Source organism: Amblyomma maculatum, chromosome 11 (assembly GCF_055883805.1).
Source record: "Amblyomma maculatum isolate TAMU_Amacu chromosome 11, ASM5588380v1, whole genome shotgun sequence".
NCBI lineage: Eukaryota > Metazoa > Arthropoda > Arachnida > Ixodida > Ixodidae > Amblyomma > Amblyomma maculatum.
Genome location: NC_139354.1, coordinates 62,737,762 through 62,764,809, shown reverse-complemented (window position 1 = coordinate 62,764,809; position 27,048 = coordinate 62,737,762). Strand labels below are relative to the sequence as shown.

Here is a 27,048-nt window from a genome sequence, read left to right as displayed (position 1 = left end):
GGGTGTGGCTGCGTGATTTTAAAAATTAAAAAGTAACCCTTCGACAAAGAAAACTACCATGGCGAAGAAACAACAGCCACTATTTTAAGGCGTCAAAAATTGTTCAACAGTTCTTGTGCGGCTTTACCTTAGCGTGGCAGGTATGGAGCCCCACGGTTCTTGTATGCGTTTTCTCCAGCTGAGGCACTTCGGCCAGGTAAAAGTTTTCATTTCCAACCTTATATATCAATTCAAGCAATGAACAGTGTTTTGATTTATTTATTGGTCCCATTCAGAGACAGCCGCTCGAGCAGTTTAGTGATGCTATGCTTCGAGCTCCGTGAAGCGAAATCTAGCGGGTCTTTTGGGCCGGCCTGTAAGTTGCGACTGGAAGCCGATATCACCGTGAAAGTTCTCCACCTTGTAGTTGAGTAGAACCTGCCGAAGATATAAGAAGGGTCAGATCTTCGGCGCTATTAAATACGTTTTTAAAGTGGTTGGGTTGTGTTTCTTTATGAGAACATAGCATGTTCTTCTACGGAAGCGTCATATATAATATTCCTTGGATTATGGCACCCACAGGTCACAAAGAATCCACATACGCCGTTTCTTTCATGTTGATTACATGTTCATGCACATTGCGGGATACGGTGTTTATGTTCGCCCTTTTTTCGGATCAAGTAACGGTATTGTTATCCCAATCTCTTCTTGAAACTTTTGATATAACACTACCTTTCCTTAATACATTTCATACATTCCTGTACATAATATAGGTGTCCACTACACCTCGAGAGCTTTTTCTAAAAATACTCGTATTTTGTGGATGGCCTCCTAGCGATACTTTTCATGCTGCTTACGTTAAATTTGCGTCTTATGTATTGAGTACATAAAGCCTAGACAGCTGTACTTCAAAGGTATGACATCAGCTGTCGAATTTCATTTATGTACGGAGGATCTTGCACCAATCAATAATTCTGTACAACATATTTCAGGAGGCATGAATACCGGTTCTCTCACCAATTGTCTACTTCACGTAGCTAAAGTAAATAATGCTGGGGGCTCAATAAATTGTGCATATTCGAATAATTGCACCTATCGTATCTGCGGCGCAGATACACAGATGCAAGGAATAGTACAGGGAAAATGCTTGGGAGTACAGGCAGAAAAAGCAAAGCTTGGAATCTATTCAATCGAGAAACAAAGCCAGGCTCATTGGTTTATTGGTTCATCCCTATAAAAGGAAACAGCTGAGCTCTGGAAGGCAAGCCTGGCAAAAGCCAGAAGCAGATAGCATTGTAATTTTTCATTCGTGCCATGCCTGTTTGTCTAGCGTTCTTCATCCGGTCACTTTTACTCGTCGTTACCCACAGCACATGTGGAAATGCAAATTCTTACAAAGAGTCAGGCAATGCTTACGTGTAGATCGTGGGCTGTATACGCTAGAACGGCAATAAAATTGGATTTTAAGAAGTCTTGTTTTTCTTAATGGCGCATTGACATCGCGTAATACACGGGCGCTCTTCATATCACTTTCACTGAAACGCTCGTGCTGCAATTTTGTATACTGAACTCCCCGCTCGCGGGCGCAGCTTTTGAACGCATTAGCTACTTGTCCACATTGGAGGACTCTGTCACTGACAGTATTTTATTTTGGTTCTTTTAATTTGGGTGCGCGCAACAACCACAGCGTTGCTAAAGAAATGACATAGACGCAGCTTCAGGTGAAGTATGCGAAATCGGACAAAGTAGGAGCACGATTACCCCTAGAAGAGACGTACGACCAACGGGTTCGCCCTCCGCACATTCAAGCTCAGCATAACTATCTGAAGATCGAAAGCAAACAAACTGTATATCAATTCTTTTCACTAATGTTCGAAGTGTCATCAACAAACGTACAACACTATCGTCACATATTGATGCATGCTCGGCTGATATAGTTGTGCTCACTGAAACCTGGCTCTCGGAAAAAATCAAGAATAATCAAATACTAGATTGCGAAAAAACATACAATTTTTACAGATACGACCGTGATTTCCGATCAGGCGGAGGTGTACTGATTGCCGTGAACTCTGCTATCAATTCCTTTGCTATCTCTATCGATTCCCTATTAGAAATAGTTTGCACTCACGTTACATTTCCAAACTGGTGACCTTATCCTTTGCGCGTGTTATAGGTCTCCATCCTCACCTACTACTTTCTGCACTGACCTTCATGATGCACTTAATAAATTGGTTGTTCGATACCCAAAATCACATTTATTTTTACTGGGTGATTTAAATTTTCCAAATATAGTGTGGCAAAACGGTATTCTCTCCCTTAAGCAACCATCCTCCGAGTGCAGTAGTTTTTTAGACACCTGCGCAGATTTTAATCTAACCCAGCTAATTAATAAACCCACACGCACCACCAGCACTTCGTCTAATATTTTAGACCTCTTTTTTACAACAGCTCCCGATTTGGTCTTTCCGCCAACATACCTAGAAGGACTGAGTGACCACTCACTGCTTCACTTGACAATTATGAAGAATGTCCGTACCAAGAAAGTTGTTAAGACCATATGTTATTATAATGCCGCCGACACCGCGTCCATCGCAGCTGAACTAGAATCATTCACATCCGACTATACTCTAAACTTTTCCGAACGCACCGTTGAAGCAAACTGGTCATTGTACAAAAATAAACTGCTAGAACTAATAGATCGTTACGTACCTAAAATTAGGATTGTCTCATATCCTACGTCACTATGGTTTACTAAAACCCTACGCCGCTTATGCAACAAAAAGAAGCGTATTTTTCGTCGCGCCAAAGCATCCAACCTTCCTGAGTGCTGGGCAGCATATCATCGCATTCATGCAGAATATCTAATGGCTGTTAAAGATGCAAAAAAAATTTTTTCGATAACATCCTCCCATCACTTCTGCAATCTAATCCGCGTAAATTCTGGAATGTTGTTGGGGGCAAAGAAGACAAGGTAATTCAACTAGCCCGTTCTGATATTGTCACGATTCCTCCGAACCAGTGTTGTTCCGTTTTAAATGATGTATTTGCTTCCATTTTTCCACAAAAGTGTTCCTAATATTGTACCGTCTGTAACTAATTTTTCTTTTTTACCAATGAACTCTATCAGTATAGACTGGGTTGGCATACAAAAGCTGGTTGAAAATTTGAAAATATCTTCTTCGTCAGGTGAAGATGCAATCAACTCTAAAATGCTGAAAATCACTGACCCATATTCTTCCATTCTGCTTTCGATGCTCTTTTCCCAGTCTCTAGGTTCCTCTGTACTTCCAAGTGATTCGAGGGTTGGCAAGGTTGTTCCAGTACCTAAACCAGGTAGCGCTCATTCCCCCGATAACTATCGTCCTATATCACACACAAGTATACCATGTAAAATTTTGGAACATATTATATATTCTCATCTGATTGATTTCCTTGAGTCGAATTCCTTCTTTTCAGCACAACAAAACGGTTTCAGGAAGACATTTTCATGTGAAACACAACTCATATGTTTTACTAATGACCTATTTGCCCACGCTGACTTGAACATTGACGTAGACTGTGTTTGTACTCAACTGGATTAAAAGTTTCTTATCAAATCGTACCCAGTATGTCTCTGCTAACGGCTGCTCCTCCTCTCGCACTTCCGTAATATCGGTTGTACCACAAGGATCGGTACTGGGTCCTCTTCTCTTTCTAATATACATTAACGATCTTCCTGAATGCATTTCTCATTCTTTTATTAGGCTTTTCGCAGACGACTGCGTCATCTATCGCAAAATATCTAACCAGACTGATTCTATTTATCTTCAGGATGATCCCACAAGTATATATAACTGGTGTGATAAATGGCTCATGCGACTAAACATTAATAAATGTAAAACAATGCATGTATCGCGTCGCACTAGCATCACTGACAACAAGCGTACTTATGTTCTTCACGACATTCGCCTTGAATCTGTTAACTCTTACAAATACCTAGGTGTTCATATCTCGCGTAACTTATCATGGCATAGACACGTCGAACATGTCACCAATAACGCCAACGGGACTCTTGAATACTTGCGTCGAAATTTCTGTACCGCGCCTCTGCCGATAAAACTAACCCTTTATAAAACATTAGTACGACCAAAGTTAGAATACGCATCTGCAGTTTGGGATCCTAATATAATCACACTGATAAACACATTAGAATCCATTCAAAATCGTGCAGCAGGTTTCATCTTATCTAACTTTTCCCGTCACGCTAGCATTACTTCCATGAAAAACACACTTGCCTTACCCGACCTTTCTTCGCGCCGAAAGTGTTTTCGACTGTGTATTTTCCAGAGAATGTATCATCATAACCCTCTGTTAAAGAATCATCTTTTTGCGAGCCCTTCATACATTTCATCCCGTTCCGATAATGTATTTAAAGTTGGTGTTCCATTTTCGAGAACAAAAATGTGTCATTATTCTTTTATTCCTAAAACTAGCGTTGACTGGAACGACCTTCCTCCCTCCATCGCTGCCATTACTGATGTTGCAAATTTCAAGACAACTGTATTTTCCGCCATCATATAATTTCATTATTGTATAGCTATGCACTCTATATTTTGTTTTTGTTTGTACCACTCTTTTCTGTAATGCCTTCAGGCCTGGAAAGTATTTGAAATAAATAAATAAATAAATAAATAAATAAATAAATAAATAAATAAATAAATAAATAAATAAATAAATAAATAAATAAATAAATAAATAAATAAATAAAGCACCTCGAAAGCTTTACGTTCATGCTGTCTGCGCCATCAATTCGCAATCTTGACCCTCACCTGTGAAATGAGAGTGCACAGCTCCATCTCGGCGATTCTGCGCCCGATGCACATGCGGGGTCCGGTGCTGAAGGGGAGCGATGCGAACGGGTGCAACACCCAGGACCCGGTATCCTGGCGGCCCGAACGTATCCAACGCTCTGGTAGGAACTCGGAGGCCCTCGTTATGTTCTCATCCAGCCTTCCGGTCACGAACAACTCGCTACGAAGCACTGTCTGTGGAACACGGGCGCAGTAAAAGGATGGCCATAGTATTTAGCACATGTTGTCTAAATTTACAAAGCAATTCTTAAAATTGAAAAGTACGCCACTTGAGGCCCACTTGGTAACATGATTATGACCCAACGCTTAATGACTAGAGTACCAAAGCAAATGCTGATATATTGTCCTTAGTGCAACTAAAATAATCAGAATGCTAGTCACAGAGGCAGCAGTTCGGAGAATGTAAAATGTTCCGCCGGTAACCAAAGAAATAAATGCCGTCACGCCAGCCAGCGAAAAAAGGAGACAGGATGCTTCCCGTGTAATGATTTATAAACAGATCATGCGCTGTGATATTATATTCTCAAATGCATTGCAGGATAGTTATTGCTAAATCTTTGTGAGCGGACGGCATGTTGTACATATGTGTGAAGTCCGTTTGTCAGTAGAATGGATGAGGTGGTGCTTCGTTAATGAATTGAAATAAACGAGTGCGTGATTTTAAAGGCTAAATAAATGTTTTATGTGGGATTACCAATAAAAGCTATCGCGTGTATTTTCGGGCCCCAAAGTTCTCAGTTCAATAACTTTTCAGCTGCTGACACATTGATCTAGCTTCTGTTGAGTGGTTTGATTCGTCACGTGCAGCGCCGACATAAAAACAAGATGAAGACAGGGCAGTCATACGTTTTTGGGAATCACGTAACCAGACATCACAACTTCGTGGTCGAGTTTGCGGTGGACAGCCGACACGACAGGATAAAACCTGCAAAACAAAAGAACTCGTTTCGATGTACGCCAGCATTTTATACTTTCCACACTCAACTTTTTGTAGTGGTCTTTCTGTTTTCACAACTAAACATCACATTTTGAGATTCTTTACCAGAAGCCTGCAAAAACGGAACATACTTAGAGAATATGGGTCGAAAGATTTTTCTAATTATCTCTGTAAGGACATCTGAATATTCACTTGAAAAGCACAGAAACGCAAATACAGCGCCTGTTCTGGCAAAAAGGGTGCTTTCAAAGAGTTGGGTTTCTCTTTAAGGCCGACAAACGTATTGATCAGTTTTAATTGTCAAATCTAACCCTGGACATCGACACAGTTCTCGCAGAGAATAATTTTGGAGAAGCAAGATACACTACATTTCTTATGCTGATAGAGCATCTACACAATATCAAGCATATTTGCTTTTAAGGCAGCAATCCCTCTATTGTGCCTGTACGTCATTTTGCAATATTTTCGTTTTATTTCATACACCTTGAGCACATACCGCTTAGTAAATTACCGGCTACAACATGTACAATTTACAGGAATTATTGGGACCCTGGACGCATAAAGAAAGACTAATGTATTTCTACTAGGATGCACCGCCAGTGTACGAGTGGAACATATGATACTGTTTCCACTTTTTCAGCGTATTCCTCCAGGGAAAAGAATAGCAAGCGATTACAATCTTAGTGATACGGAATTTGAGTGCAGCTCTGCTGATATTGAGTTCATTTGGCCTCTTTATATTCGGGGCCAAAGATTTGAGAGACGTGTATTATATTATTATTTTGATTAGAATGTTTTGCAGGTTGTCTAAAAGCCGTGAAGAACGTGTGGAAAATACAGAAGGTTCAAATCAGTCAATCACTAAATATCGCGCAGCAGCATATAGACTGGTTAATATCGGGCATCATTACATAGTGGCATTTCTACTTACCTTGTACCGATGTGCTTCACAGAGTCAATCTGTTTTCAAGTAATGCTTTTCATCAATCGTACTATATCTTTATCATATTTTGTAACATATATTTTGGCGCACACATTTTGTGCTCAGTGAAGTAGTTTGAAATGACTTTCATGTCTTCCAGAAAAACATGGTTTTGATATCAAAGATATATAAACTGCCCCAATACCTTTCTTCTTGTTACTGACGTCTTCTCAGAACAACTGCCTGAGAGCTTCCAATTGTTTCTGTATTTTAGCGAAGGCATCAGCCTTCAATTATTCCAGCTACAGCTGTCGTTTTGTCCGTTGTTCCCGTCATTACAAATGTTAATGCTCTTTTTTAGATGGTCGCGGGTTAGCCTCCATGCTAACCCTAGAAGCCCCGCAGGGGCATAAATCAATCAAGTACGCCTAAGTGCGAATGGAAAGAGAGGTAAGTTCACCGCGCAGCAGCTTTGATTAAGCTGCCTTAGTGCTTCGCTTTTGAGCCGGTTGCGCACATGTCAAGCTCCCCCTCACCATCATAATTCATTTAAGAGAGGACTTGCGAGTCGGTGCAGGTCGCAGCTTTTTCTTTCTCTCCTACGCCGCGCCGCATGGTTTACTCAGGAAACCAGAAACACATGCTCGAAACGATGCTCGAGGTCTTCAATTACAGCGCTGCGCTTCTCCTCCTTCTCTCCCACATACTTTCTCAGAAAGGTAAAAAGTCAAATCGGTTTCAGGCATCGGGTTTTTGAGAGAATGCGAATAGTAAAGCTGCTGATCTAAAGCAGGGAAGACAAACTACAATGCTGTTGGCAGAAAAAATTATGTAAAGCCAACCGAAAACTGCGATGAATTTGCCCTGGGATCTGCTCATTAAATTTCATGCTTTTGTGGGAGTCAAGTCATAGGAGAAAGCAAAATGCTAGTTAACACAAATGAGTTTATTTGCGTGAACTGCACAAAAAAAAAATCTTGAAGTTACTGTCCTTCCTTGAGCACTTCGATCTTGGCCGTCCCCTTGTGGACGCCGGCAATCTATTCGGACTCCAACCATTTTTCTTTTCGAAAGGGTAATTATCTGATTCGGAATATTGCTCCCCTTTTGGGGGAAGCTTAGGAGATTAGGTTTTAGGAAACTTAGGTTTTGGCTTAGGAGATTTGAATGTTTCATTTGAAGTGAGGCAAATTATAAAAGGTAGATATTGCTGCGCTTCGGAAGATGAGATCTTCATGCTCACTGTATTCACGACGGCATCTTACTAGGCTTCACGCTGCATTAACAATAATTTCATAAACACACCCTATTGGTCTCTCAAGTTAGATTTTAGTATTCAATTCGAAATCAGAACAAACTCTAAAGACCAATACTTGTTCTGCATCGGCAGATGTCTTAAAATCCCATGCGCTATGCTAATAGGTGCCACTACAATTCTTTTTACCGATTTTTGCAATAACTGGTTTCTCCACCTTAGAGTAACAAGATATCGATGAACATTGTAGCGTTTCCTTCGTGTTCGAATGCCCGAAAGATAAAGGTTTCAATTTCAGATCATAGCCCAGAAGCGTTTCCCAACCCGCAGTTAAAAGAAGTTGCGGCTTATTCTTTCTTATGGCTTTTTTCCGTATTAGGTGAAACACGTTTTTACAATTAAAGCAAATTAACAAAATTACTGAAGAAAATGTGTAATTATTGAGGTGCAGGGCATCCGTCGTATGCGACAACGCTTCTCAATTATTTTCTGCTAAAGAAATAACAAAACAAGCTCTTACAACAAAAATATTTGACTTGTTTAAATTTATCGATAACCACATATTGCAAATCTGTAACCAGTCGTTAGCTCCCACTATTATCGCAAGCAGCTCTCTATCACAATCACGGTTCAAAACCGATGGTGTTAAAGGTTCCAAGTGATGAGCAGTAATGATTCTCGATACGCCGCTAAAGCAAAAAGGAACGTGAGCTTGTATGTGTCGGTGGCGGTCAGCCTACCATGATGTCTTAACTGTGATTCCGCTGGCAGATATGTGTCAGCGTGTTAAATCTCTACTCCACTTTCACACAATGTTTGGAAGCTGTAGTATGCATATGCAAATGAAATTCCTTCTGTATTCCTTGTTTATTACTACTGGATGTTGCGAGACGCACATTTATGAGTTTCTCTGTCGCGCAAGATGCGCAGAGATCTGTCTCGAAGACTCCGGCTATTCGCGCATGCTTCTGCAATTTTCCAGGTAATGTTAGTAAGTTTGCGCCTTTATCTATATTGTTCTGAGCAGCCTGAAAATTGAGCGTTGACGTGTTCGACGACCGCCCAGCACGATTCTTGTTATCGCCGCCGCCGAATCGCTTATTTCTTTTGCGGATACAAGTCAGCCCAATAACGAGTTTCTTCAGGGCACTCCCATACACTACATTTGTGTCATCGGCCTTGTCACCACCACGTGAAAATATATGAGTTTAACGTAAAGTGCAGATCCAAAAATGGCGAACAATGTTATTTACAACATTCAAATATAGCTGAGCCGCATTATCAAGAAGTGTGAATTTTTATTTGAGATACATGTTTTTAGAGGAATAATTTTTCAGAAACTATCGACTTCGGGTATTGTACAAAAATTAAAGACTGGCCACCTGTTTTTTGCATCTAATTGAAAATCGTAACATGAAACAATGTTGGAGTAGATCAGACTATTACTAACACCGGGAAAAGAGCAGAGTTTTCATAACCAATACCTGAAACGTGGAGGCTAACCAAGAGAGTTCTACTTAAGTTGAGGACAACCCAGAGGGCTATGGAACGAAAGATGGTAGGGGTAACATTAAGAGATAGGAAGCTTGCAGAGTGGGTCAGAGAAATAACTAAATTTACCGACATTCTAGTAGAAATTAAGAAGAAGAAATGGACATGGGCAGGACATGTAGTGTGAAGAGAGGATAACCGATGGTCGCTTAGGGTAACAAACTGGATTCCAAGGGAAGGAAAACGTAGCAGGGGGCGGCAGAAAGTTAGGTGGGTGGATGAGATTAAGAAGTTCGCAGGGGTCAAGTGGATGCAGCTAGCACAGTACCGGGTTAAGTAGAGAAATAATGGAGAGGCCTTCGCCCTGCAGTGGGTATAGTCAGGCTGACGGTGATAATGATGATGATGGCCTTAAAATGTTTTTTTATCTATTTTTCAACTTACCTTAGCGTTTCCTTTATGCAGGCAGTTATATATTGCATTTTACTGTATCTCGCAGGACCCCGGATGGACATGGCAGAGAATGCCTCCTTCCTTGCCTTTTCCTGGACTACCGGGTTGTTTGCGAGACAATAAACGCAAAACGTGGCGGCAGCTGCTGTCTGCAAAGAACCGTAACCGGAAAATTAGTTTCTTCGCCCGTATGCCACCTTTTACTCATGAACGCCTTTCGGCAGCCATTCCAATATCACAGGTATATGCTAAATGTATTGAAAAATCTCGAGGGTGGATTTGATGGCTGGGCCTTGGGGTTCAATATGGCGCGTTTAAAGAGGTGGTTACAAACAGAGAGAAGAGCACAGCACTGGCGCTAAACAATCATTGGTCTTAGCATTCACGCAGGAATATATAAAAAGTAACGCGACATACGCAGTATGGAAAGTTGATCAAAACGCCCCTTCAAGCAAGACCCTCAAGGTACATCACTCCCCTTTCTTCTAATGAGGAAGGCATACAGCAAGTGAAGAGATTTCGTATCATCGCTCTTGTCCAAACTCATTATCTCGTGTAGCCCTCGTTCACACCACCGGCAGCTGGAGCAATATAGCAGCAAATGCGTTACTCATTTTTATTTAACGAGACCAAATATTATGATGTGTGGTCGTTAAAGGGCGACGTTATACCTAGTGGCACGGGCAGAGGCACAATATTTTATGTTTTTTTTTTGGGAAGTCTCACTATATTATATGTCCAGGAAAGGACCTTTTAAGCAAATGAGCCCAGTGTTTTCATCAGGTATCGGAGATAGTCTGAGCAAAATTCTACAGCGATACGCGCGCCGCAGAGCAGCAAAAATACAAATCAAAGCTCTCTTATCCTCCCCATCGGGAAACCAGCTTCCCCCTTCTCTACGAGCCGCAAGGATGACGTTGTAGCCGAAACCGACATCCATTGGTCCGTCTCGCTGTCTGAGGGTGAAGGATGGGTGTATACCGCTCGCTGAGCGCTTTTCCCTCGCCACGGCCGAACTGAATCCAGCGGCGCGTACTCCCTCACCCGTTTTTTCTTTTTCTTTTCGAGCACGCAGAGTGCCACGCCCCATCTCCCGTCAAACGCGGAGGAGGAAGGGGAATTTCTCTTGCGGAGGTTAGACGACCGGGCAGTAGAGTGAAAAACTTTTGCGAAGGAACGGGAGGTGAGAAACTCGACAGAATCGGGTGATTGTGGTGGCTGTAAATGCGTTATTAGTTACTCTTTTCAAAAACATATTGCGGCCTTGTGTTCTAGGGGCGAAGTCTCACAGTCACTGGGGAAGAAAATATTTTCGACCGGAGGGAGGACAGTGGGTCTTTAACACGCCGCACTGTCTGGCTTATGTAGGCCTCCCCGCAAGTGAAAAGAATTTCTTACACGACCCCGGTGCAGCATTCCATATATTATTGCCATGATTTTTCTCGCAGGTCTTATATTTACATATAGCAGGACCCACTAGTTCAAGCATTTTGGGATTGGAAAATACAAGTACAGGAAAACGCAAGTACAGCTTGTCTATTCCCCACATTTTCTAACATTGTGGGCGATCTTCTAAACCTACGGTGCCAACTAAGGTTTTACCGTAACCTTCCTCCGCTCCAATTCTTTCTCAAAAAGGCTCCTTTTCATTTTACCCCTAAGGGCTTCGAAAACCGGCGTGTGGCGACTTTACCCCTTCGCAATATGCACAAAAGACTCAAAAAGCTGTCAATGCAAATTGCGAGAATGAAAAACCGCGAAGTCTATTCTACTTTCCTCTCCGCTGGGTAAGCAATTACGCTTGATAACGAAGAAGCGATAATCGCTGCACCTCTAAGCTTGCACAGAAGATAGGTTTGATATGCGTTCCACGCATATTAAACCTATCTTCTGTGCACCTTTGATATGCGTGGAACGCATGTCTGAAAATATCTTGCAACAGGCGCGCATTAGGAAACTGGAGATATGTTGCTGATGAGCGGATTTCTGTTGGGTTTTGTGCGTGCATTCTAGCTTCATGATGTCAAGAAATTAAAAATGTCGGTTTTATTTATCTATCTTCTTATCTATCTATTTTCTTTAAGGTCATGCCTAGCATTTGCGCGATGGTTCTCTTGTAACTGCTTACAAGTAAAAAGAATGCCTTGATGTAAACAATGCGTACATGTAAACAAAATAATATCATGGCATAAGCTGACCACATTTTGGCATTCCTGATTCCCGTTTCACTTCAACCATTGTTCTTCTGTAGGAGAAACGTGGACTAACAAGACACAATTCAGGCAAAGAAAACGGTCCCGTGCATTTCTAATCGCACTTTAAAATGATGTCTCCACACTCTCTCTTGTATTCATTATAAGCACGAGCTTACCGTTTCAGATCCAGCAGCAATGCAATCAGCGATAAATGTAAATGTCTCCATTTGATGTAGCTTTCCCATGCGCTGAAGGTTAGCGAGGAGTGTATGGTTGTAAAGGCTATCGTTTGTGACAGCTTCCTGAGCTGCTTCCAAGACGACTGGAAGAATATACCTGCAAGGTAAGATAGTCCATAACAACAACTGTTAACATTTACTTCTCTTCCCTGAATACACATAAAAGAAAAACTAAACAAAAACCGTACTTTACCCCGTCGTTATTATTTCCCAGGCACTAAAGAATATTCTCATTCTTTTTACCAAAGCTTTCGTTTTGTATAAGGAAAAATCAATTACAATTGTTCAATCAAATGAGAGATCCAAAGAAGAAATATTATATATTTGATTAAGATATTGGGCTGAATTTTCTTATCTCCCAATCATGAAGCTTGAGCGTCCACCTAATTTTCGGGGCTCATTGAGCATAAAAGCAGTCGCTGTAGCACTGAACTGAGAAATTTACCTGAGGAAGCAATAAAATCTACTAGCGTTTGAACCGGCACTTTCAGCATACCGAGCGGGCACACAGCGCATAGTCTATAAAGGATCATTAATGAACACTTTGCAATGCGCAAGACGTACTAACGTGTCTTTTTGTGATGTGTAGCGATGTTGCAGGGATGTTATATTATACTCCTAACATCAAGACTTTCAAATAATGATAGAGCTTTATTTTAGCTGAACCGAGTAGGATGTGCAAAATGTTTTGCACGCAGACCGAGGTTAATAGAGACGACAAAATACATTGAACAGCAGAAAAGTGCGTTTAAACCTACAAGAAGAGTGAGCGGCTGCGGTGATACCTATGAAATGGAACTCTTATATTCATCCTTAAGGCGAAGATGTCGCATGTATCTCTTTCGTTTTGTTGCATCCCACGAACATTTTATAAGGCAGCCATTCTAGATGAAACCATATGTGGTTGTAAGCTACCCATCGTGGCAGTTAAAAGGCGGCTTATGAAGAGGACGTTCCGATCTTTTTCAATGGCAGGAAAAAGGGATCGAGGTTGTTCGCTCTGCTGACTCTTACTTGAAGTGAAGTGAACGGGAGACTAGATAAACATTGAAAAAAAAAAAATGGTTTCATTTCACATAAAAACTTCCACGCGGAAGATATACAAATTTCGCCAGTATGTAGTGAACTTCAGACCTGCTGCTCTACCTAGGGATTCGCATTCAGCCCTAACGGAATGCGAAGCAATTCTGGAGTAACAAACTGAGATGAAAGATGAAACAAAGACATGGCAAGGACGCGGATTATCACTCTCGAATGAGCTGCAGCTTGCAATGTTCTTCTGATTCCCAAAGGTTTGTATTTTCTTCAAATGATATGTCCTTAGCTTGCAAAATCTTTCAAAATGTGAATCGCGAAATTGCTATTTTTGTTAGGAATTCTGGCAGGAAGAAAACTAGTCACACTATTTTGCTCTGTTGAGTATGCAAGGGTCCCAATTGGCTCCTTTCACTTGTTGCTAAAGGAGAATGTATCCCAAATTCTTTCCTGTGCAATAAAGGAATGAATTTCTTCGTGCTGTCATTGAGGCAATAACGTAAAATGCACTGCCGAAATCTAATGTATCGACAACCGGTGTCATGAGTCGTAAAATGACCTTTAAAATACTGTGTGCGCAGTTTTTGAATTGGAGTATTTAGACTCATTAACAAAGAAAAACCAGTATGCAGGGAGAGTAGTTGACAACTCGTCGCCTACACCTATGTATATAATGGGTTATTGAGAAGGCCACAGAAGGAAGTACTATAAGCCGCCAAAAGGATGCCTCTAATATATATTGCTACAACATTTTTCCTTCAGCTGCTTTTTAACACATTCCCTGTAAAGACCTTCTTGACCTTAAATTCTATACCATGAACAAAGAATCCTTTGTTAAAACCCCGAGCAAGCTTAGCACCCTTGGTTGAGCAAGTTGAGCGTCTAACTATGGCCCGAGGTCGTTGGCGGTTATATTTAACCTTCCAGGAGGCAAGGGAGAATGTGGGCCTTTAAGCGAAGAAATCTTTCTCAATCGTTCTTTTTTTCCACACCCGACGGGCAAACAGCTACTCCATGCCGTTCTCTCTAGAAACCAACCGTAGATCTCTTCTACCTGACGGATGATAGAGATGACAGTTAAAATGATAATGATAATAGCAAAGATGGCAGTCACAGTGAATGTAGTTTAAAATAATTAGCGTATTTGGATAGTTATTTCATGATGATCTTAGTGGTTACAATGACGGTGTAGTTAGCAAAATAATCCTGTGTTGTGGCTTTCATCCTTTTCGCTCGTAAGAATACTTTTAAACAGTCCGCCATGTCGCTTCGTCTAACAGGACTCGCTGCTTACGCTCGACTCTCCAATATTTACATCCAGTCCCCAACCATCCCAAGAAATTAATGTTAATGCGTCAAGTACTTATAGGCTGTTCATTGTCATGGAGATAAAAGCACAACTTTTTAGTCTGCAAATCTGATTATACTTTAGTAAAACCTCCACTAATAGCAAATATGAAAGCTGCAAGGCGGGGCATATATACATTCGCACAAGCGTTGTCCCCACGTCTTAGCGAAAGCGAAGCATCTCTCAGTCGCTTTGAACAGTAATCCTTAGCTGAATAGTCTTAGCCGTGCGGAGATCCAGGACTGTGAAATGCGTATTTGTGAGCCCTTAAATGTTTTCAGCAGGATTTAGGCTATCATTAAATGAGCTTTCTAGCAGTGATGCGTGCTATGTGTCAACGTCCTAATGGTGCAGGAAAATTGAGCAGCCATTGCTTAAGGTACTAATAAAAAATTCAAAAGCTATGACTGATTGTTAAAGGAAGTATCTACGTGAAGGTTTCCCCGGTAAGAGGACACGTCAGAGCGGGCCCCATTCGGAGAAGAAATGTCGGACATCTTTGGTGATCGCGCACGGGAGTTTGAGAGTGCACCGGCTGCTTGACACCCGGCTATCCTATACGGCACCATACTTTGACAATTAGAATTGCACGCCCCTTTTATTGAAACCGTCAGCAGCAGAATAGCGGAAAGCCGCATAAGAAATTTGTCAAGCGTGTAAGCCACCTACTTCCCCCCTCCCCTCCCCCCGCCACCCGCGAGAGTTACGGCGAAAGCTTGTCGTTATTCAGGGTTATCTCACACCTACCCTGCTACGTGAACAGCAGCGCCTCGGCGAGATACTGCTGCCGCTCCTTCCGTCGAAGACGTGGTACTTAACATTTGCACATGAATGTATGTTAATATTTACTGCTTGAAAAGTTTCTAATTACTATTATGTACTGGTTGAGAAAGATTCTACAAATGTATACGGTTCTGTTTTAGAGATTTCCTTTTTTCTAAAGTAGTCAAGCAAGAATATAGTTTGACTCTTATTTAGAGGAAAACCATTAAGCTGCTCCAGCACTCTTTTGCAGGGTTTCACAAAGAATCTTCCTACACGCTAGCGTGGTGTTGATGTACGCATGAACTGGCTTTCCCTTGGCATGTTCCACAAAGAGATCACTTGCTCATAGGAGGCGACATCTAGGTACTTGTTTTATTAGCCCCATGGACTTGTAAGCTTCATTACCAGGCGCATGATCCCAATAAACCAATTTGTCGAGCCAGTTATATGCATGGTTTTCGAATAAAGGTTAAAACAGGGCAGACTTACGAAACCTTACCGGAGGCCTCTGTCTGTCAGGTGTGCGAACCGTCTGTACAGAGGCGTTGGTATGTAACGGTAGTAAGGAAACTTAGTCGTCAACGTGTTCAAAATGGAGAACATTTCATTGATGCCGTCCACTATAAACGCTTCTTCAGACTGTGGGTTAAGTTCGACGTCAAGTACGCCCATTCTCTTATTTGTGGTCAGGAATATAATCGCTGTAAGAAAAGTCGAAAACCAAAATTAGTATTAAAATTTTTAAAGACGTCATGCCAAAACTATCTATACAAGCATGAAACATTTAGAATCAACTACAGAGGGCGGAAACCAGAGCGTGGCTTTAGTAATCATATAAAAAAAATTTGGAGCACGCTTAAGCTTCGCCTTCAAGAGTGGAACGCGATAGCGTTATTGCACCTCGTTCGCACCGCCCACTCATTCGCTCGGTATGCTCTTGAGTGATCTAAAGAAATGAAAGACGCTTGATTCTACAACCCGTGAGGGTGCACGGCGAAACGTCAGGGGCGAGTGGCGCACCGCGTGTAGGGCAGCGCCGCACATTGCGAGGAGGGTTATTCTGTAAGTAACATGCTCATAATTACCGATATACACCGCAGTATAACGTTCTACGGCACATTTCTAAGGCAACATCGCATTCACTAGAAGCGCTTTTGTACCGCTTTCAAGCATCGCACTCGTGGCTGAGGACATCCCTGCCTCCTCTCCTTGTCTCCTCTCCTATTTGCTATATATTTGGAACCATTGTGTAGAATGGTAATTGCTAACGAATACATCCGTGGTTTTAAGCTGGGAGTATGTGAAGTTAAAATATTGGCATAAGCTGATGATGTGGCGCTTTTTTGTGAAGGTCGCGAAAGCGTTTCGGAAGCTTTGAAAGTAACACAAAGGTATTGCAGGCAGACTGGTAGTGCTGTTAATTTAAAGAAAAGTCTTGGAGTCTGGCACGGGGACTGGGAAGAGGAACCGGAAATTTTCTGTGGAGTAAAATGGGCTACAAAGCCCGGAGTTTATTTGGGAGTCCCATTGGACAAATACGGGGAAAATACGAATTACTGGAATGAAAAAGCGGAATACGGGGAAGGACGAAAGGATGGATGGGACGTAACCTCTCTATTTTCGCCCGTGCGACTGTATGCAATACCTTTTTGGTGGCAAGAATAATGTATTTACTTCAAGTAATGTATTGTGCTCGAAGCAATATATAAAGGTTCCATCGTGTATTTGCGGTCTTCATTTGGTCGTCCAACTGGGAACGAATTAGCAGAGATAATCTCTTTCGGCGAGTTAAAGACGGACGGTTGTCTCCAATGCATCTATATGTGCGGCAGATGGTTTTAAGGTTTTGTTTCCTACGTGACCAAAAAGATGCATTCCTGAGAACCTTTATGCAAATCATGCTATCCAGTGCAATTCCAGAGTTTATAGTCTCTTCATGCTCTGCTCGGGGATACACTGTGTCACGCTTCCTGCGAGAAGTGGTGTGGTCGTTCAAGTTTTTGCGCGTGAGGTACTCTGCAGAGTATTTAGCGACGGTACCACCTAAGCGACTGTACAAGGATCTTATTTCACAATTGTTCCCAGCTCCATTGTACAGAACTTTATACGGTGAAGGCCCAGGGAAAGATGTGCTCAAACCAGTTAAAAACATGACTGTTGCACCGGGCGCAAAAACATTCTTTTTTAAATTGCATACAGGAACCCTCTCCGTCAAAACATGGATGGAAGAAAAGGGCCTTTTTGTACCTTGGGGCTCAAACTGTCTACTATGTAGGAAACCTGAAACAGTTGAGCACGTGTTCCTGGATTGTTGGGATGCGGTGTTTTACTGGGATGTGTTACAAAGGACACTGAAAAAAGACCAGCCATTGACGCCACGTGGACTGCGGTACTTGACAACTATTAATGGTGATTTTCAGTATGACCTCATCATGCTATTGGGCCTTCACAGTATTTGGAGGAGTAGGATGGCTTATAGACACTGTGATGTCGATGCACGATTTGTATGTGATTAGTTTGTTGAACAAGCGTATAAACTAAAAGAAATTTTGAAGCAGCAAGACGCTGCGGAGGATGTCTTGAGTCTGATGGGCGAACTTGTGGTAATGAAAGTCCATTAGACACGGTTGTCAGCCAAGGGGCATCGCAACCACGATCTTTTACTTATGTATTTGTACCAATTCGTGCAATAAAGAAAAAAAAGAACTCGTGGCTGAGTGGTAGCGTCTCCGTCTCACACTCCGGAGACCCTGGTTCGATTCCCACCAAGCCCATCTTAGAAGTTGCTTTTTATTTATAAAGTGCATGCCGGGATTTGTCGCTCACGGCCAACGCTGCCGACGCCGACGACACCGACTTTTCTGCGACACAAGCTCCTTAACGCTATCGCGTTAAAATTGAATGCTGGGTGAGTTCGTTGTTATTTATTATTTTACAGCGCGAAAAAACTAGTGCGTTAACACACCCACAACAAGAGCGCTGAGTTTCAACTAAAGTTTTATAATCACAAACCACATTTACACATAACGAAGCCAAATAAAAAAAACTACTTGTCTTAACCTCCCTGCAACGACTTCTCACGAAAGGCAATTCCATCATTAACCAGTGAAAATGACGTTTCTGCGACACATGCGGAACCCCCCTTAGCAATGCGATACGCTTCTATAATTTTTCTAAAAGCTCAGACGGTAAAAGAATTAGTGGAAGCGTGTCACACTGATATATATTCACGTGTGTGTGTTTGTGTGTGTGCGTAAATGAATAAACCAGAGTTTAGAAACATCAAATTTCGGATTAAAAAGCAATAAAGCAAACAAAGGGGGAAAGGGAGGCAAGGACGAACGAAGGACCCTAGAACAAAGGAAGAGCGGCGGTGCCATTTGTTAGTGGTCATGTCGCTACGATCGACTTCATCACCAGTGTGGTCGGTCGAGATTCTAAGACCACAGTAGAAAAGAAAACTATACAAAATGGCTCAAGACACCACCATACGCGACACACGAATACAGGCGAGGTTCAGAAATAAAACAATATGGTAAGGCTGTTGTACATAGAAATGTTTGGGCGAAAAGCAAGCAAGTGTAAGCATGCCACTGTTACTATAGCTGAGCTAATAAATACTAACACATGACACGCTACTAAAGATTGGAAGAGCAGAAATGTATTAAAATAAAGCACTACGTGGTTGTTAACAGCCATAAGTATAGAATAAAAGAAAAGGATAAAAAATGGATAGGAAGTAGGTCAAGGTACATTTAAAACAAACATATCACACTGTAAAACATTAGTCTGCCACCGAACATGATATTAATCAAAAATTGACCGCAACACATGGAGATAACTGTTAGCAACAACATAAAAGAAACTGCTGTAATAGCGGTACCAGGGAGGTAAGGCATAAGATTTGAAAATGTCACTTCAAACTGGCCATTTAATCATGGCGCATGCTTCGAACAACAGCATCACGATGGCAAAAAGCCACCCACGAAAAAATATGCAGAAACAAAACATTACAGTAAGTCTATTCTGTTTTCAGACCACATGTATCAATTCTTCCACTATTACCGCAGCAATGTTCGACTTGCCTCACAATGGTGAAGGCGGGGCAGGTTTTCGAGTTATTTGTTGACATCGCCTGCGACGGTGTTGAATTTAAGGATCAAGTAAAACTCAAACGTTTCGCAGTTCTATTTACATTTCGAACCTCGATTGGAGTACACTAGACTGAGGTTATCAAAATGATGTTTCAGAATATTGATCATGGCTCCGGTATGTTTCCAGCCTTTTTTCAGCACGAGGGATAAAAGCTTGTTGCTCGGCCCTAATAACCGTCAAGACCAAGAAGCGTTAGATAGGTTGTACTTTTCTCATATGTATTCAGAGACGCACTCTAACCTCAGAGGTGCGGCGCTATCACTTTCATTGCACATGGCGTTAGGGAAACTGGACAAGGCTACAGATGAAAATGATATTAGCCAGACGCAATTGTCACTGAACAGCAATTACGACATGATACACCACGCAGCAGACTAGGTGACGACAATAACAATTAATATTATTATTAGCAGTTACAAAGGCAGGTAGAAACTGTGTTACCTGAGCTGAGAGTTTTTGTTTGTTTTTTGAGAGGGCATAGAAGTTAAATGTTATGGAAAGGGTCAAAGCACACAGACAAGTTGGGTCTGGAAGCTTCTCGACGAGATTGAACCTGTCGTTTAAACTGTTTATAAAAGGAAATAGGAAAAACCGGTGCTCCACTCACACTCAAATGACCATCGTCGCATGATTTTGTAGAAGTCTTCTACTTCCCCCGCCTCGTCCCGCCTCGCCCCGATAAGGCGAACGACGTCGTCAGCAATGGGCACCATATCTTCGCCGTAGGTGTGGACAGTGCGGGGATCTGATACGCTGCTGTGAGCCTGTGATCGTATCCGTCGCCACTCTTCTCCTTGGCTGTCATTGAAGCAAATATATTTATACGTGTGCGCTGCATGCACTTATTGAGGCATGATTTAGTATATCGGCAAAAATACCTGATAACAAGTCATGCATCCCTTCTACGATTAATAATGCGCGCCTGAATTAAAGGCGGCATAATGCACACGTTCCGAACATCACCAGCACGTGAACGTCAAAATTCGGTCATTCCGTCACGAGGATAACATTTCTTCAAAAGACTGTTTATATATGGCATAGCCAAAATTGAGCATGCAATAACCCTATAACTAATCAAACTAATTTCTACTAAGTAAACCTCAAAAACGCAAAAATATCACGCTTTCGCATCTCCGCTCCTTGTTCATTCTTCGCAATAATTCACGCATTAGACAGTACACTAAAGACGAGAATACAATCTATGCACAACGCAGCCGGAAAGAGCTTGTTGTTAACAGTCTAACAATTGAATAAATGGCCATAATGGATTAATTTCGAGTTTAATATTAGGAGAGATGATTTTTGATTGTGATTTCTCTTGTGTAAGGGTTCACCTAACACATGTATGTACCACGATGTCACTGTATAAGGTATTAGTACATACGTACAGAGCAAATAACATGTTTAAAAGGATGGAAAAATGACAAATATTATTTGCAGCAAATCACTCGACGACAAAAATAAGATGCTGGTGTTTCAAATTCAGCGGAGCAGTGCAATAACTGACGTCAATGAGACGGTCGTCGCCGAGAGGTTATGACAATATTTGCACAGTAGATGGATACTGATGACATTTACTAGAGGAACATTGTCTCTGTGCAAAGCTGATGCACTGATACGCCTTTATTAAAGAAACAGCTAATCAACCAAATAGTTCAAAGACCTATATAGAAAAAAGCAGCAAGTACGAACCAGTTGGCTCTAAATCCGCTAGTGGCTTATAGTTACGGGGTGGAAGGTACACTTGACATCGTGTGGACCATTTATTTGCAACCTCAAGTACAATGAAAGGTTAGAAATATTGAATTGTTTAATCAATTAGGAAATGGTATGCAGAGGACAACAAACTACACATAGATCAGCCAATTATTTTTTAATTATTGCGTAATTACCATGTTTTTGATAATAGAACTTAACCAACCATAGCCATCAGTCTACTGAAGCACCAAACTGGCTCCTTGAATAAATTTTAAATAACACAACATAAACAAGCAACTATTCCGGTAGAAAACAAATATTCCAAAATGCACTTACATATTCCGTATATAAGAGAAAGCGTTCAATGTTTTGCAAACATGTACATCCAAACATTCAGAAATTGTAATACAAAGGTTAAAAAAAGTTCTGAATAATATGGTTTCGTATTGACAGAGTATCCTCTTTTAAGTTCTGCCCAGTCTACACACACTATATTTTTTTAACCGATGTTCAAGTTTAATGTTCAGTATTTCTCTGGCTAGAATTAGAGTCTAAGTAATGTGCAAAATTCATTTTTATAACTTATGAAATATGATCGAAAGCGAAACGACAGGTCTAAATCGAACTCTGATAAATGTTTGAAGTAAAACGTAAGTGCGAGTGAAACATATTTCACTAAACTACGATGACCCTAGTCAAATGTGTTCGACATGTATTTTGAATAGCCAGAGGAAGACAGGCAGGTCAATGAACGAAAAGCGTACCCAGGTCTTCCGCAGAAACCAAAAACAAACAGAAAAGATTCTACCAATATAACCTCAATAGAGGGGATTTAAAAGAGCTTCAATCGGAAGGTACTGTTATACAATTTTACCATAGAAAGGACTCAGGTTATCTGGTGAGGCTGATGGCAATTCTTAAATTCAGCACCATGGAGCAACAACAGACGAATCTAAATATCGCCCTACATTCCGTTTGCTGTGTTTAAATGGAAAAGTACAACCGGTAAGGTAGTATTTGAGAGCGTGCAGTAAATGACCACCTGAACTCGAAAACTCAAGAGTCGATAGGAGGCGACTATGAGAGGAATGCAGTGGTCTGCAGAGACCTTTAGAAAGCAGTACGCTATACGCTGTATATCGAGGTAGTGCGTGCAGTAAGGCGATGCCTTTCTCAAGCTTTATTGCGCTTTGTATCGAGTTGAGGCAAATTCCTAGCGTGTCAGCTATTAACTAAATTCAGTTGTCCAATTCTCCACAGTTATATTTCTTCAAAACAGATCAGCTGCTGAACAAAAATAAATACGCATTTTGCTATACTAAATTTTGTGTTACAAAATGTTTTCCGAACCCCATATATAAGATATTTTTTTTTATCCTTACCACTTGAGAATAGTTTCCCCCAAATAGAATGCAAAATTTGAGAAAGAATTACGGATGTCACAGTCTCTTATAACTCAAGCACATTGTGTACTGTGGATATTTAAAACAGTGCAAAGTTAAATAACAGAATTACAACGTTCACAATGAGACCGTCATAGTCTTCCCACTGCCGATGTTGCCTTATAAGGCGCCAATATTTGGCAGTATATTTGTAACAGATATGAAATCGGCCTGCACTATAGCAAAATATTTAGTGCTTGTGGTAAACAAGCACGAACGATAAGAAGTCACCAAATCATTCAATTCCTCTAAAAGTCGGCGGTACAGAAAGTTGCTTTCTTACAGCAAATAGATGGTATATGCGCAGGTGTATTCTTCCTGAGCTGCACGGCATTTCAAGTACTAATGCCTCGCTGCACAGTTATACCCATTTGAAAGCTTAAACAGTGAGATAACAATAAAAAATAATCTACATCTTACAAGGCCTTACAACAATGAAAATTGTTTGACAGCTAGCTATCATTATACGATCACAGTTCATTAGCATTAACCGCATTTTATGACAAAATTTATTTTTGTTACCAGGTTATTTGCTTTACTTTGCTGAGCAAAATGCTGAGGACATTATTTTCTCGTTCAGAGTCATTTTTTTCTATTATTGCTGACCAGCTGGTCTGTATTTTTCTTTTTTTTTTTCTAAGCCATTCTTAAGGACAGTGAGATATTCATAAGGACAATTCTTTTTCATACATAGTTTTGATGGGTCTTCGTGTACATGCCGCTTTCGCCCATCTCCTTCTCGCCTCCTGAAAGGCGAGAGGGAATTGTCATCTTATCATTTTATCATTGGCCAAATGTTGGGGCTGCTAATGGTGCGTACCACATGCAAGATGAAACTTAGTAGGGCGCAGCATTTACTTCATAACGGGGTCGCCCATTTTATTTATTAGAGCCTTAAAATTTACCACTATAAATATTTCCCATCAATACGTACGCGTGGAGCAGCCCGTCGTGGGCAAAAAACTCGGGTGTTCGGCTGCGATGATACAACTTGAGAGGCAGCGAACCCACATGGCGAGGCATCCGCCCTTCCTCCCGGTAGAGCATGCGGATGTCGTCAGCACTGAAGAGACGCACAAGAACTCGACGTCCGGGCAGCTGCTCGGCAACAATGGGGCCCAGACGGCGATGCATGTCCCATGCCGCCTGGCTGCTATCGCGAATATCGTACCTCCCTGCGTGAGAAGATTGCTTTGGCCCACTTTTTTATACAGCTGAGAGGGGCGGGATATCTTTCAATATTAGTGTAACCTGTGTTGGATGCTTTATGCTATAACCTTATAAGCGCCATGAAAACCAATTTAGCACTCTACTTTGGCAGACGATCTCTGGACAAGTAGAAAGTTAGCGTGAATATATGTGTCAAACCAGCAAAAGCTCCGTATCTTGATGTCAGTAACGTGAAAACGGTGAAAAATTTTAGTGTCAGGAAAGCAGTGAAACCGCTTCTAGTAACCAGCCATGTCATTTTAGAGTTCTTTCAAAACAAAGCGACTGCGCTTAAATTTTTACATTTATTACTCCATCCTCCGTCCACATTTCTCCCGATGTTGCTTGAATTACAAAGTTGTCGTTTTCATTTTATTATTTTCATCTAGCACTATGCTGTCCGTTGAAATTTTGAGATTTAGTCCTAATCGATTTATTGCCTGTTGTGAAGGCTCCGTCGGCACAGTGGTTCGCGCGCTTGACTGCTGAGGTCAAGTACGTGTTTTCAATTCAGTGAGGCTGGAGAGTTTTGATGGAATCTAAATGCGAGACACCTTTCTCTTTTGTTAGTGGGAGTTACATATTCCAAAGAAGTGAAAATTTTGGAACTATCAACTACGGAGTCTGGCATAGCCTGATCAGATCTGAGTTGTTCAACCTTATAATTCAGTCCAAATGCCTGCATTCGAATATAGCAAATAAGAGTATTTCGCTCACTGCCCCTTTCGTAATCATTAGCTTGACTGTACCGACTTCAGGGTGAATCATCTTCCGTACTCCTCCACTTAACATGGTCTTTTGCTAACTCCATACACTTGACCTTTGTGAACGACTTAACCTTATCCGCCCACCTAACTTTCTGACGCTTTCTACTACGCTTTTCTTCAGTTAGAACCCAATTTGTTACTAAGTAACCATAGATTGTCCTCTCTACGCATTACATGCCCTGTTCAAGCCCATTTATTCTTCTTTATTTCCACTTTAGTTTTACACATAGCCCTCTGCTTTGTCCTCAATTTAAGTAGAATCCTTTTGGTCAGCCTCCAAGTTTCAGCACAGGTAAAGTGCAACTGTTGTATACTTCCCTCTTGAGTGATACCCGTAAGCTATTAGTTATAATGTGTGAATAGTTGCCAATCCACTTCATCCCAATCATATTTTGTTAGTTATTTCCCATACATTGCCTGTATCAGCGGTTACTACTCGTCCAAAGTAGACCCATTCGCATACCATATCTAGTGTTTCGCTTCCTATAGTGGACTGCTGTTCCTTCCCGAGGATATTGAACAATACATTAACCTTCTGCATATTTATTTACGAGCCCACCTTTCTACTATGCTGTGTAGGTCATCAATCACTTTTTGCAGTTCATCCCCTCAGTTACTTAGCAAGGCAATGTCATCAGCGAATCGGAAATTACTGAGGTTCACTCGATCAGCCCTTATGCCTAAGTGCTCCCATTGCTAGCTGCAGAATACCTCCTCTAAGCAAACAATGAATGTTACTGGGGATATCATGTCTCCTTGCGTAATACTTTTCTTTGTGGGATTCTTGTTACTTTTTAATGCAGAACTATAGTTGTAGTGAAGCCATTAGAGATATCATTCAGCACTTTCACATTCAGCTCGTCTACACCGTGATTTCGTCATGCCTGTATGTATGCAGAGCTTTCTATTAAGTGAAATTCGTTTTCGTAATCAATGAGTACTATGTATAAAGGCTAGTTATTGCCCGATCATTTTTCTATTACCTGGTTGATGGGATGGATATGATTGATAGTAGAGTACCCTTTCCGAAACGCTGAATAATGGTTTGCTTGTTTGCAGTCTAAGATTGTCCTGATTCCATTAGTAATTGCCTTGGTAAATACTTTATATTTAACAGATAGAAAATTGATTGCGTGTAATTTTCCAGTCCTTAGCGTCCCCTTATGAATTAAGGTAATGTTAGCATTCTTCCATGACTCCGATACCGTCAAAGACACCAGGCATCGCGTATACAGAGCGCCCAGTTTTTCTAGTCAGATATCCCCCCGTCATTCAACAAATCTGTAATTAGCTCATCCTCCTTAGCCTTTTTCCTTCTTATTATAGTTTCTGAAGCTTTCGTAATCTTATCCTTCATCACTGGCGGAACGTCTGACTGCTTTTCACTACTGCCTATCTCATTATTGTCCTGACCACTTCGGCTACTATATAGATCGGTATAAAACTCTTGCCTACCCTGTCCATTATCGTGATGGCGTTCCCCGTCTTGTCCCGTAGGGCATATATCTGATTTTTGCCTATGCGCAATTTTCTCTTTACCACTTTAAGATTATCCCATCCTTTAAAGCACGGTCAATTTTGCCCACTTTATATTTTTTTGGTCAAATAATTAGGAATAATCCTCAAGGTGGATTACATTTCTACTCCCCTACTCACGTGTTACTCCCTTATACTCCCTTATCAGAAATCTACTCCCTTACTATACTTTTAATGTCAGGTACTTTAAAGCTTATTGACTAGCTTTGATATATCTGCTAGTTCGATCCCATCTGCTGGTTTGAAAGGATTCAGACTGCCGTTTCTTAGTCAAATATTTCGTCTCCTTAGATAGTTTGTCATTATACTCTCTAACTGTCCTACGGCCAACTTCTACCGCGCACTCCGTAAAGATACCTCTGAAAGTATTGTTCATTGCTTCATCTAAGGCTCGTATTCTCGTTTAAAGCTGAATATCTATTCTGTAGCGAAATCCTGAATTCTTTTTCCCTCCGCCTCAATGATAATTCGTACACAGACTTTTTTTACTACTCTGTTCCGTTCCCTCTTCAGATCTAGACTAATTTGACACCTTACCATACTGTGGACCCGGCACCACACATTTCGATTACTTCTACGTCCCGCATAAAGCAGGGCTTGCAAGATAGTATGAAGTCAACTTCATTTTTAGTCTACCGTTTAGGGCTTTTCTATGTCTGATTCCAGTATTTTTTCTGCCGCTTTACACATTTCCATTTACTGTACAGAATGGCAAATTGATCAGCCGTAGTTTACCATTACACAGTTAGTATTGCATTGATCCCCCTTCATG

The 27,048-nt window shown here is 41.3% G+C and overlaps 1 protein-coding gene across 1 annotated transcript; it reads right to left on the bottom strand.

The window, feature by feature from the left end:
• Positions 1-252: 252 nt before the first annotated feature.
• Positions 253-23,898, bottom strand: LOC146173956 (putative cytochrome P450 301a1, mitochondrial). Its single transcript, XM_084583589.1, has 8 exons — positions 23,699-23,898; positions 20,232-20,422; positions 15,969-16,170; positions 12,259-12,418; positions 9,879-10,036; positions 5,676-5,754; positions 4,788-5,003; positions 253-417 (listed from the first exon to the last, which is right to left on the bottom strand). Exons 1-8 carry the CDS (start codon positions 23,896-23,898, stop codon positions 304-306), a joined length of 1,320 nt encoding a protein of 439 aa, XP_084439715.1. The 3' UTR covers positions 253-303.
• Positions 23,899-27,048: the final 3,150 nt, after the last annotated feature.